Consider the following 13,159-nt stretch of genomic DNA (forward strand, 5'->3'; position numbering starts at 1 on the left):
AGAGAAAAACAGCAATACACTTGTATGGTTCTTCCCCAAGGGTTTAGAGGCAGTCCTTACCTTCTTGTTTGGGTACTAGAGAAAGACTTGAGGAACTCAGCTTAAACAAGGGGCCATCCTACAGTATGTAGATGATATTTTAGTTTGTAGCCCAATTCAGAAATTATCTAACTATAACACTGTACAGACTCTCAACTTTCTAGCTAAGAGGGATACAAAGTCTCCAAAGAAAAGGCTCAGATATCCCTTCAAGAAGTTCAATATCTTGGATATATTCTAATACCTGGGGATGACAGCTGTCTAGGGTTGGGATCCAGGCTGTGATCTAGGGCTCCCGCCACCAAACAATACCTTTGCTCATTCCTGGGGATGGCCAGCATTTGTAGGATCTGGCTACCTAATGCTGAACTAATGGCAAAGCTTGTACATGAGGCTGTCAAAGGTTCCGAGTCTGTGCCACTAGAATGGACAAAAGTGACCGACAATGCCTTTAGGAAAATTAAGCATGCCCTTACTTAAGCTCTAGCACTGGGAATACCTGACTTAAGAAAACCTTTCTTTCTCTATGTATCAGAAAAGGGAGGAATCACTTTGTGAGTCTTGCCCAAAGGCGAGGGCAAGAACCTCTCCCAGTGGCATACTCTGCAAAGAAATTAGGTGGAATGGCTGGCTGCCGGATACTCACTGTGCCTGACAGCAACAGCAGCTACAGTTGTACTAACAGAAAAAGCTACAAAGTTGACTTTGGGACACAGACTAGAAGTTCTGACACCCCACCAGCTCAGAGCTATTCTAGAGACGAAAGGTTACCTGTGGTTAATGATGGAACAGCTCACTAAGTATCAGGCCATGCTTTCAGATACCCCTGAGGTTATTATAAATACCCTGAGGTTATTATAAAAACATGCACTATTGTTAACCCTGCGTCTTTCCTGCTTTCTTATTTTTCTTTCTTTTTTTGGTAACAGGAATCAAACTCTGGACCCTGCACTTGCTAGGCAGGTGCTGTGTCACTGAGCTAGATCCCTGGCCCAAATTCCTTTTTGTGTGTGTTTTTTTGGGGGGAGGGGGGGGGTCGACCAGGAATCGAACTCAGGACCTCACGCTTGTCAGGCAGGCTTCTGATGCCTTCAGGCCCCTAGGTTAGCCATTTTTCTAAACAGGTCATCTCTCAGACATATACAAATAGGCAGGACATCAGTGCTTTGCCCCTCCAAGACCCCAAGGAAATGTGTTTCACTGATGGAAGTAACTTTGTCCAAGGAGATTCAAAGGCAGATTTTGTAGTTGTCAGCTCACAACATGGCACTGAAGCTAAACCTCTTCCCCACAAGAACCTCTGCTCAGAAGGCAGAGCTAATAGCTCATACTGGAGCACTGATATTGGGAAAAGGCAGATTAAAGACAGACTTCAAATATGCCTTTCTGATACTACCTGGCCATGTAGCCATCTGGAAGGAAAGAGGCTGACTGACAAACAATCATCTATCAAGCACAGGCAGGAAATTCCACAACTCCTAGAGGCAGTCTATCTTCCTAAGTAGATGGCAGTCATGTGCTGTAAAGGGCGCCAAAGAGAGATGTCTCAAGTCTCCTTGGTAAATCAGAAAGTTGACTGGGAAACAAGAAAGGGCAGCCCTACAACCCCTTAAGAACAAGATAACCCAAAAGGAAAAAAGCTACTCCTGTGAGCCTCTAGAAGACTTAAGATTCCTCTTCAAAAACCAAGACATCAGTGCTGCTACAAGAAGTTCTAGACATTAAAATAAATGGAAACGTACTGTTTCTAGCACAGCTAGTTCTTCCTCAACATACAAAAGACAAAGCAAAAAACCTTATTTTTTGGACAATACTTATGGTAAGAATTTTGTGACCTAACAGTTTTTATTGTATAATAGAGAAAATACCTCACTTAGAAGGAAACAGGACTTTTTTTAACCTCTTCAGTTCTATCTAGTACAGTTTAGCTGAAAACTAGTAAGCAATCATCTATAGATGGACTGAAATCTTCAAGGAAGTACAGAGATGAAGTAATTAATAAAGAACTAATAATGTTAGCTGGGCTTATGCCTGACCATATTTAATTCTATAATTATGAAATTTGCCACAAAAACCGCATTTTAAAAATTTTATGAAGTTATGTTAAAAATCTATGTGAGCTACTACTTAATGGAATCTTTATGTAAGATTTCTTTCTCCCAGTACTTCTTTGTCTAATACATCAAATAAAAAATACTACTTCTCCAATTTTATTATGCATATATTGGCAACCTGCCAACATACGCACAGTTCAACTCACACATTTTTACCAATAAATATCATTAAAACAATCTGGCTATAACAGTAATATTTCTAAGCTCTGTTTGACTTTGTTTTAGGACTACAGACAGTCTGATCATAATAGATATTATTTACTTAGACAGCTCTAGCATTATTTCAGAAGATAAGAATAGTGAAGAAAAAATTAAAAAATAAAGGATAATTTCTTAAAAATGGCTTCACAGATCCCCAAGTAAAATTACATAAAAGCTATTCAAAGACAGAAAGCCTGCTGGGATTAAATTTAAAATATATCTATGATCAGACTATTTCTTACTACTTCCACTACTGCACCTGGGTCTGAGCCACTGTCACCTCCCTTTTTTTTTTTCTAGTACCGGGAGTTGAACTCACGACGTTGCACTTGCTAGGCAGGTACCGTGCCGCTGAGCTAAATCCCCAGCCCCTGTCACCTCCCTTTTGAAGAATAGCAATCATCTCCTAGTAACTCTCTGTAAGAGTAAACCCTCTTATAAATTCCACTATGTAATACTTTGTAACCTTTACCTCCCTCTCAATATTCTGACTGACCTTTTCATTTTTCCACGGTACTTACCTATCTTTTAACATACAGTAAAATCTATTCACATTTATTCACTAGTTTTCTTTAGCAGAGTCTAAGCTCCACAGGGAAACAATCTTTGTTTTGTTCTTTAATGTACTCTACACCCAGAACAGGATATGTGATCAGAAGTTGAAGAGTAAATAAATAAATGTTTCAGTTTATGGGGGGAAAAGAAGAAGAAACAGATTATACAGTAGTCAGTTATGTTTGAGAAACATTATGTCAAAAATATTTGTAATTTACTTTTATTACACAAAGGTTACCATACCAGATAAAATAAGCAGTTCAATGATTTCTGCATCTCCAAGATAGGCAGCAGCATGTAATGGGGTTCTCTTTTCATTGTCCTATGATAAGAAAGGAAGATGGACCATCAGTTTTAAAAATGAAGTTAATTTTAATACAATTTAATGAGGAAAAAACATTTAACTATGAATTGATTATTTCCACCATGTTAGTCTAGTCTGCAAGACCCACTGATAAAATATATGCTATTTCCTTGCTAAAAGAGAGGCTGTAAACAAATTCTGGCCTTAAAACAGGGCTTGACTATATCTACTTGGAACATCTGAAATACTACAGATGCTAAGTTCCAAAGTTCTTGAAGACTAACGTAATACCATAGTGGAAAATGCCACAACAAAAAACTTTGTTCCATGCACAAAATGATTATGAACAATGTATAAGATGCCCTTTACACTCTGTGTATAAGGCAGTGATGGGGAACCTTTTAGAGCTTTCAACGCTAACAAACAGCCTGTTGCAGCCCATGTGCCACAGGCGCACTACCACCGGCATAAGGTTTACATGAAACATGAAATGTTTAGACTTGGGTACCACCCACAATACATCTAATCATGTATATGCAAATAATTCCAAAATAAGAAATCAAAACCTTCCAGTCTCAAGCAGTTTGGGTGAGAGATACTTAACCTGTATAAAGTGCATCAAAGAATAAAAATAAAAATCAAAGTGATGAAGAAATAGCTTAAGACTTTCTTGGAATAAAGATATCTAGACTGCTGATAGACAGTGGCGTATTTCTTTTACATACTGTACATTTTGCCACCATTATTTCCCTAATTTACACATTTTAAAACTGTTGACTGAGTTTTATAAAACAATCTACACAAACCAAAAGATTTGCTTATCAAACTGTTTCCATGAGAGCATTCACCATGGCACAAAGAGAGTCTCTGGGGATCTGAAATTATCCTTTGATGCAATGTTAAGGGTTTTCTTAATGTTCCCGCTAGTTTAACATTCATATCCAAAATATGTGCATGTTTGTTTTAATAAAATACATATTCTTCTAAAACTTCCTCTGGGAAAGGAAGCTATTATTTCATGTATAGCTTCGTGGACCTCCTCTCCTAAAACAGTGCTTTCCAGTTGGAGAAGCAACGTTTTAAGATAATAGTACATTCAGGAATTTTTAATTAATACACCCCATCTAAAGTTACAGTGGAGTACTGCTAACTTGGTGCACCTGAAAAATTATCCACTTAGAAATATTTATATTGAAATTTACATCCAATGTTTTGAATGAAAGATTTTCTGACATTTTTTAGCTGTCTTCTATAATGTTCTCCCCTTTGTCTATAGAAATACAAGTTCAGCCATATAGCAAGAAGGTATACAGTATTTCTAGCCTACTATAAAGTTATGTTACTTACTTACAAATAGTGTAGAACAATGGTTATGAGAAATTAATGGGCAAACTTCCAGGTCATAACCTAGAGCTTGATTAATATTTTCGCACTCCCCACAGACTGGAAGGAAGACGTGAAATTGAGCTAGTTTTGACTATGTAGATGTAGGCCAAAACACCAAAGACTACCAAGCAATAAGACTACAAATGATCTTGAACAGAGCTGCCCCACCAGCTTGGTTCACTGATACCCAGACTATTATAATAGAGACATAAATGTCTTAGAACAGGCACTTTATTTGGGTTTTTTTCATCATTTTATAATATTTTTACAGCTTTTACGACTTAACAAGATAAAATTTACTTCATTTTATAATAATTTTCTAGTTTGAGAATCTTTCAATAATTCTAAGAAAGGCTAGTTGTGCTACTGAGAATAAATTAGGACAAAAAAAACCTTCTAGGAACAAAAGGACACATACTACCCTCATTCCCAAAAAGACATTTAGCTATCTATAATAGTATCTAAAAACATTACAAGGGAAGATGATATAGTGGGATTGATGTTAAATTGTTGGTAAGCCAAGAGTTTTTGTTACTCTAACTACATTAATTTTTTTTTTTTCTTTTTTTTTTGGTTTTTCTCCGGTACCGGGAACCGAACTCACGACCTTGCACTTGCCAAGCAGGCGCTTTTGCCGCTGAGCTAAATCCCCAGTCCTACAGTCATTTTTTTACAAAGCCTTATTTTTCATTCCAACAAAATGGACTACAAAGACATTACTCAACACTCTTATACTCTAGATTAACTACTTTAAAGATAACAATACTCAATGTATTAATTATTGTTATTCTCCTACTATTTTGTTATGAAATTTTGTTTTACTTTTTTTTCCATAAAAAAAAACTATGACTGGCCAATAAGTGCAGGAAAAAAATGTTCAGCATCTTTGGCCGTTAGAGAAATACCAATCAAAACAAGACTGACATTCTGTCTTACTGCAGAAAAAATGACTATCATCAGAAACTCAAAAATATCAAATACTGGCAAGGCTGTGTGTGGAGGGAACAAACCATTCTACCTTGCTGGTGGGAATGTAAACTAGACCACTACTGAAATCAGTATGGAGATTCTCAGAAACTAAAGGTAGACATTCCATTCTATCTTGAATCCTGTCAATGTATTTTGTGACTCAGGAACATATTTTTTTGCTCTTTACAACTGAAGACAGGGCAAACTGAAGAAAAAAGAGGAATGGGTTAATTTTCACAGAAAAAAATTTATAGCCCATATTTTACTTTCCTAGTTAAACACTAAAAATTAGGCAATAAAATATTTAAGATTCCCTTTTGCAACATGTATTGCAAAAAAAAAAATCTCTTTGTATGAAGTAATTCGACTTCAAGGAAAAGTAAACGGATTTCTACATGTATGCAGAATATATGATTACATATATGTATTGAAACACTATGGGAAGCAAAATGCTTGAAACAATTTAGGTGCCCTCCCCGCCACTGATTACCTAAAGTTATGGAACACAAAAAGCTCTGAAACAACTGTTATTTCACTGGTTCACATGAATAACCAGTATTCTTGGTTTCCTGAGTAAAATAAATGATGACTTTGGCACTCTGAGTATTTTGACAAGTGGTCCACCACTAACAAACCTACACACTGTGTTCACACCATGGGGTATGTGTTCATCAATGCTAAGATGTGCTTGTTATCCAACAGTTTGTGCTGACTATGTGAATGTGGCTAAGCGGACTGAAACACTAAGGCAAATGATCAAATCTTATGGGGTTTGCCTGAAAGTAGTTTATTTTGATTGATGGATTGTGATAGGTACTGGGGATTGAACTCAGAGCTTTGACACATGCTAGGCAAGCTCTCTAATACTAAGCTGCACTGGAAGCCCTTTTTAAATTTTTAATTTCAAAACAGGTCTCATTAAGTTGGGTAGGCTAGACTCAAATTTGTGATCCTTTTGACTCAGTCTTCCAAGCAACTGGGATTACAGATCTGCACCACCTGTGGTTCCTGTGGCTGTATTATTATAGGGTAGGTGCTTATGCTGTACATCCCCTACCACTATGATAAGCTGCCATAGTTTAGTGCCATCTTGAAAGTGGACCACTGGTAGGATACATCCCATCCTGGGGGTTAGCAGCCACAGAGAATGTCATCACTCCAACATGCTCATATGGGTGACTGTGGCACCACAATCCTAACTGCTCCGTTCCAAGGTCAGCAAAAATGCTTAGATTCTACCTTCCAACCCTGTGCAGTGTCTTATCCCTTAGGGAACAGGTAGGACGATACAGAGTGGAAGTCAAAGCACAGTGGTGGCCTACATGCTTGTGCCTGGTCTCACAGCCCACTGCAGAGTTAGCTGGGGTGCAGCACCCATGTACACCAGAGCATGGCCTAACAGCCAACCAGAAGCCAGCATTGCCCTCAACACAATGGCTACCACCACATTCACATTAGCACCTGTATCCTAAGCTATGATACAACTGTAAACATTGCTGACAAGAACTACAATTGAAGAATTGCAGAGACAAAATACCAAGTCCCCCCAGAATCAAAGGTTACACATATTATCAAACTAGCATGGTAGCACTCACTACTGTAGTATTAAAAATCCTCCTACTGTAGCATTAAAAAAAAAAAAAACCAAAATGGAAAAGACAATTATTGGACAAGATGCACAGATATCAATATAGAAACACCAGAAACATAAACAGTAGGAAAACAGGGTATCTGTAAGGAACACAATTATTTTCCAGTATCTGACCTGGAGAAATCTTGGCTGTTTAATCTTGACCTCACCAGAGGTTTATTATTCTTGTTACTACTGTTTGTCACCTTGACTGGATTAAAAGACTCCTGGAGAGGTGATTAGATTTCATCAATGGGTTAACTCACTGATTAGTTTGTAGTTCAATGGGCTATTAGGAAATGGGGTCTAATTGCGCCATAGAGGCATAGTGGGTCATAGGGGGGTGACGTTGGGAACTATATATATCTCGTCTCTGCACCCTTCCTCTCTACTTCCCAGATGCCATGAGTTGAATAGTTTTCTTCCACTATGTTTCAGCCTTGGAGCCAAGTGACCATGTACTTAAATCTCTGAAACTGTGAACCAAAATAAACCCTTCCTTCTTTAAGTTGTATATATTGGGTATTTTTTTTTGTCTCAGCAACAGAAAAGCTGACTAATATATAATTCATGATAGAATTAGAAATAAAATAAAAATCTCACCCCAAAACTAGCAAGATGGATGTGGTGGTGGCATGCCTGTAATCCCAGCACAGGAAGGCTTAGTCAGGAAAAATGAGTTTGGGGCAGCCTGGGCTTCATAGTGAGTTCAAGGCCAGCCAGGACTACATAGCAAGACATAACAGTATCTCAAAAAACTAAAACCAAACCAAATAAAAAAAGAACCAGACAAATCTTGGAGTAGAAAAAGTCAATGAAATAAACTCAGTTAAAAGCCTCAACTAGAGACTAGAACAAGCTGAAGGAGAAATTTCTCTGGATAGTTTTCTTAAATTAACCCAGTCAGAAGAAAAATAAAAAAGATGAAAAAGTAATGAATGACAAAGTAAGCCAACACATAGCTTAGAGAATAAATATTTGTACTGTAGTAGTTTCTGAAGAAAAAGAAATGGAGAAAGGCAGAAAAGCATACTTAATGAAGTAACAGCTGAAAACTTCCCAACAAAACTTTAGGCACGAAAGAGAAATAAAGTTTCTAGCAAGCAAAATCTGAAAGAATTCATCACTATTAGATTAATTAGCTTTATAAGAAATGCCTGAGGCCTAAATCTACTGTGAAATGATAACTACCATCATGAAAACATACCAAGTATAAAACTAACAGATAAGATAGATATACAAATGAAAGAGAAAAGAATCAAACTACAGAAAATGATCAATCACAAAGATTAACAGTAAGAGAGAAAGAAAGGAAAACAAGGACAGATAGAAGAACCAGAAAACAAATTATCAAAATGACAAGACTAGATTGTTACACATCAGTAATAATCTTAAATATAAAGATTAAATTCTCCAATTATATGATACAGACCAGCTCAATGGATTACAAAACCAAAACAAACAAAAGAAAAATAAAGTCCCAAGTAGTATATGCTGCCTACAAGAAACTCCCCTCACTAGTAAATCAAGAGATTGAAAGGGAAGGAATGGTAAAAGATATTCCAAACAAATGAAACCAAAACTGAGTTGGTATAACTATATTCCTATTAGATAAAACAAACCTTAAGTCAAAAATTATACGAAGAGACTAAGAAAGCCATTATGAGAGAAAAGGATCAATTCAGCAAGGGGATATAATTGTAAATACATATGCACCAAACCTTGGGGTCATCCAAATATATAAAGCAAATATTATTAAAACTTAAGGGAGAATAACAGTTGAGGACTTTAATACTTCGCTTTTCTCAAAGGAGAGCTCTTCCAGACAGAAAGTTGTCAACAAAATCATCATCACCACCATCATCATCATCATCACCCATCATTATCATCATCAAAGTTAAGTGACAGTTATATGGACCTAAAAGTTAAAATTTTTGTTGAAACACATAACCTGGCAATGCAACTCAATGAACTAGTAAATCAAGAACAAACCAAATTAGCAGGAGAGAAATAATGACAATCAGAGCAGAAATAAACAAAATTAAGAAAATTATTATGAAAGACCAATGAGAGAAAAGTTGAGCTTTTTTCAAAAACTAAAATCAACAAACTTTTAGCTAGACTAATACAAAAAGTGAAGGTGGGTATAGTGGTAAGCCTGTAATCCCAGCATTCTGGGAGACTGGGGCAGAAGGATCACAAGTTTGAGCCTAGCCTGGGTAATTTTAAAAGGCTCTAAACTCAACATACAAGATAAAAAGGAGGCTGAGACTATAGCTCAGTGTGAAGGTCCTGGGTTCAATCTGCAGTTCTGCTGAGGAAGAGAGGGAGAGAGGAAGGAAGGGAAAGAAAAGACCTACATAAATAAAATTAGAGATGAAAATGGAGTAATAATAACTGATTATCATAGAAATATAATGGATTGTTAGGGCCTATTACTGAAAAATTCTACATCAAAAAACTGGAAAACCTACAAGAAATGGACAAAACCTTGGATTATGTAACTTACTAAAATTGAACCATAAAAAAAACAGAAAAACAGACTGATAATGTGCAAACAAATTCAATCAGTAAATAAAAAGCATGTGAACAACTGGATGACTTCACTTTTATTGTTGGTGGTACTGGACATTGAATCCAAGGCCTCTGCAGTGAACTAACTCCTCCCAGCTTTTCTTTTTTTTAAAAATTTTGAGACCAGGTCTTGCTAAATCACTTGCCCAGGGTGGGGTTCAATTTGCAATCCCTCCTGCCTCAGCCTAAAGCTCTAGAGAATAACTAATAAACAATTCTCAAATTATTCTTAAATATCAAAAGCAAGAGAATTCTTCCAAACCCATTTCAAAAGAGTACCATTACTGATATCAAAACTAGACAGTGACACACAAAAAAGGATAAACACATGCCAAAGTCTTCAACAGAATACTAGCTTATAAATAAAATCCAACAAGCACATCAAGGATTATACACTATGACTGGGCAGGATCTATTCTTTGGATAGAAGCAAAACTTAATACATGCCAATCAATAAGTATGACACACATATCAAAAGAATGAAAGCCAAAAACCATATGATCCTCTCAACAGACACGAAAGTATTTTAATACAATTCAACATTCCTTCATGACAAAAACTCAACAAATTAGATATAGAAGGAAAATATTTCAACACAATTAAGGGCATATATGACAAACTCAGACCAAACATCATTGCAAAGAGGAAAACTGAAAATGTTTCCTCTAAGATCTGAACACAAGACAAGTATGCCCACCATTTTTACTTAACACAGTACTACTGGTCAGAGCAATTAGGTAAGAGAAAGAAAGAGCATCCAATATGGAAAGCGAAAAGTCAAACTACTACCACTTACAGATGACATAATCTTATTTATAGAAAAACCTACACTCCACCAAAAGACTGTCAGAACAGGACAACAAATTCAGTTAAGGTTGCAAGACATCAGGTGAATTCAAACACACAAAAAGTCCATAGTGTTTCTATATACCAGTAACAAACCAGTTGAAAAAAAGGAACTCAAGAAAGCAATCCCCTGCACAACATCTCAAAAAAAAAAAAAAAAAAACCCCAAAATACAAACCAACCAACCAAACAGAAATTTAATCAAGAAGGTAAAAAAAAAAAACAAAAAACTACAACAAAAATATAAAATATTCATGAAAGAAACTGAACACACGAACAAATTCGAAAGGCATCCTATGTTCACGGATTACAATACTGTTAAGCTATGCCTAAGGCGGCCTACAAATCCAGTGCAATCTTCCATGTTCTTACTTATGTGGAAGCTATGAAAATAAGCGGATCAAATCTAGCTTATTGCTTCTCAACACACAGGGGAACCATTATTCATCTATAAACTGTGTGCTTCTCTATTGTAAAAGAATTTCTTTAGGATTCAGTGAAATGACAAAAGCTGTTCCTTGACCATAACAAAATTAAACTGGAAGTAGAACTACTCATGTCAAGAGGAAATACTAAGGAACATTAGAAAACTACTTTGAACAAAATGAAAATGAAACAATATACTAAATTTTATGGGATGGGGGCTGGGAATTTAGTTGGGGCTGGGGATTTAGTTCAGCGGCACAGCGCCTGCCTGGCAAGCGCAAGGTTGTGAGGTCAATTCCCAGTACCGGAAACTGCCCCCACAAAAAATAAATTTTATGGGATGAAGCAGTACTGTATTTAGAGATAATTAATCTACTAAGTGCTTGTATCAGAAAAGGTGGTCTTAAATCAGTAATTTAAGCTTTCATTTATGAAACTAGAAAAGGAGTAAAATAACTACCAAGCTAGGACCAGGATGGAAATGATTTTTTAAAAAACAATCAATGAAGGGGAAAATAGAAAAAAATTAATAAATCCACAAGTTGGTTCTTTGAAATTGGTAATCTCCTAGCCAGAAGAAACAAATGAACAAATACTAAGAACAAAAGAGAGCATTATCAAGAAAATCGTCCAGTACATAAGATTGTGGTAACATCACAAACAATTCTATGCATATAATTATTTATATATTTACACAAAGAAGGCTAATTCCTCACGTGAAAAATACTCAAGGAAAAAAAAGCCTGAATAATTTTATGGCTACCACAGACACTGAATTCATAGAATTGCTTTTCTTTTCTTTCTTTTTTTTTTTTTTTCAAAAATAGCAGTGGCAAAGTTTATTCAAGAAAGTAAAAGTAAAGAACAGGGGAGAAATTGGCTCTGCAGAGCAAGTTTGGGTAAAGTAAAGAGAAAAAGAGGATAAAGACAGAAGCAGAAGCGCATACTGTGCCTGGGAAATACAGTGTGGGCTATGATGCAAAGTTACGATAGCCTACAACTGCATTCCTAGTGAAGAAAACTCTAAACCCAGATAGTTTCAAAGGTGAATTCTACCAAACAGTTGAGGATATAATACCAATTTTCAGATCCATACAGGAGAAGTAGAGGAAACACTTCACTTTATAAACCAACATTATTATTCTGATACCAAAGCCAGTCAGAGATATTGTAAGAAAACTAAAGCCTAATATCCCTTATCAACGAAGACAGAAATATGCTCAACTAAATGTTAATAAATTGAATCCAGCAATATATGAAAAAGACATCTGATTGAGATGGGGTTTATTCAATAATCAGACATCTGATTAATGGGGTTTATTCTAGAATCACAAGTCTCATTCAAAACTAATCAACTGATATAATTCACTATATTAATAGATTAAAAATCACAATCACATAATTTTTATAAATTTTAGAAATAAAATTTTATAAAATTCAACACATATTCATAATTTTAAAAATGCCCAGCAGACCAAGAATAGAAGGGAACCTCCTTAATCTATTAAAAGTTGTTTTTAAAGAACTGCAAATGCCATCCCATTTAAATAAAAGACTGAATTGCTTTCCTTCTCAAATCAGTAATAAGAATACCTATTCTCACCACTCCAAGTTCTAGTCAGCAACATAAGAAGCAAAACACAAGAAATAAAAACCTCTAGTTATAAGTGGCATAGTAGCTACAAAGAAAATCACAAGGAACAAACCAAAAAAATCCTAGAATGCACTTAGAAAAGTTGCTGGATACAAGGTCAATATACAAAAACCAATCACAGTTCTATAGACTAATGAAATGATTTTAAATGTTCTATTTACAGTAGCAAGAAAAGGCTGAGATGAAGCAAATGATTCTAAATCTAACAAAAAAATTTTAAAAACTTGTACACTGAAAAGTATACAATCCTTGTGAGAAAAATCAAAGAAGATTCAAATAAACAGCATGTTCAGGGACTGGGAGACTCATGCTAAGATGTTCTTTAATTTGATATATAGATCCATTGTAATCTCAATAAAAATCTCAAAAGGATTCCTTATAGACACTAATTCACACAATTTTATGTGGAAAGGCAAAGAAACTATAACACCCAAAACAATCTAGAAAGAACAGAATTAAGT

The 13,159-nt window shown here is 35.7% G+C and overlaps 1 protein-coding gene across 8 annotated transcripts in view; it reads right to left on the bottom strand.

Moving 5' to 3' along the window:
• Ankrd28 (ankyrin repeat domain 28) overlaps window positions 1-13,159 on the bottom strand; it is a 182,804-nt gene that overhangs the window by 78,803 nt on the left and 90,842 nt on the right. For all 8 annotated transcript variants that reach the window (XM_013515633.1, XM_013515636.1, XM_013515634.1 and 5 more), the window contains one exon: window positions 3,153-3,231. In XM_013515633.1, the coding sequence (XP_013371087.1) occupies window positions 3,153-3,231 (79 nt within the window). The remainder of the gene's footprint in view (window positions 1-3,152; window positions 3,232-13,159) is intronic.

Source organism: Chinchilla lanigera, unplaced genomic scaffold, assembly GCF_000276665.1.
Source record: "Chinchilla lanigera isolate Chin_1 unplaced genomic scaffold, ChiLan1.0 scaffold00029, whole genome shotgun sequence".
Classification (NCBI taxonomy): domain Eukaryota; kingdom Metazoa; phylum Chordata; class Mammalia; order Rodentia; family Chinchillidae; genus Chinchilla; species Chinchilla lanigera.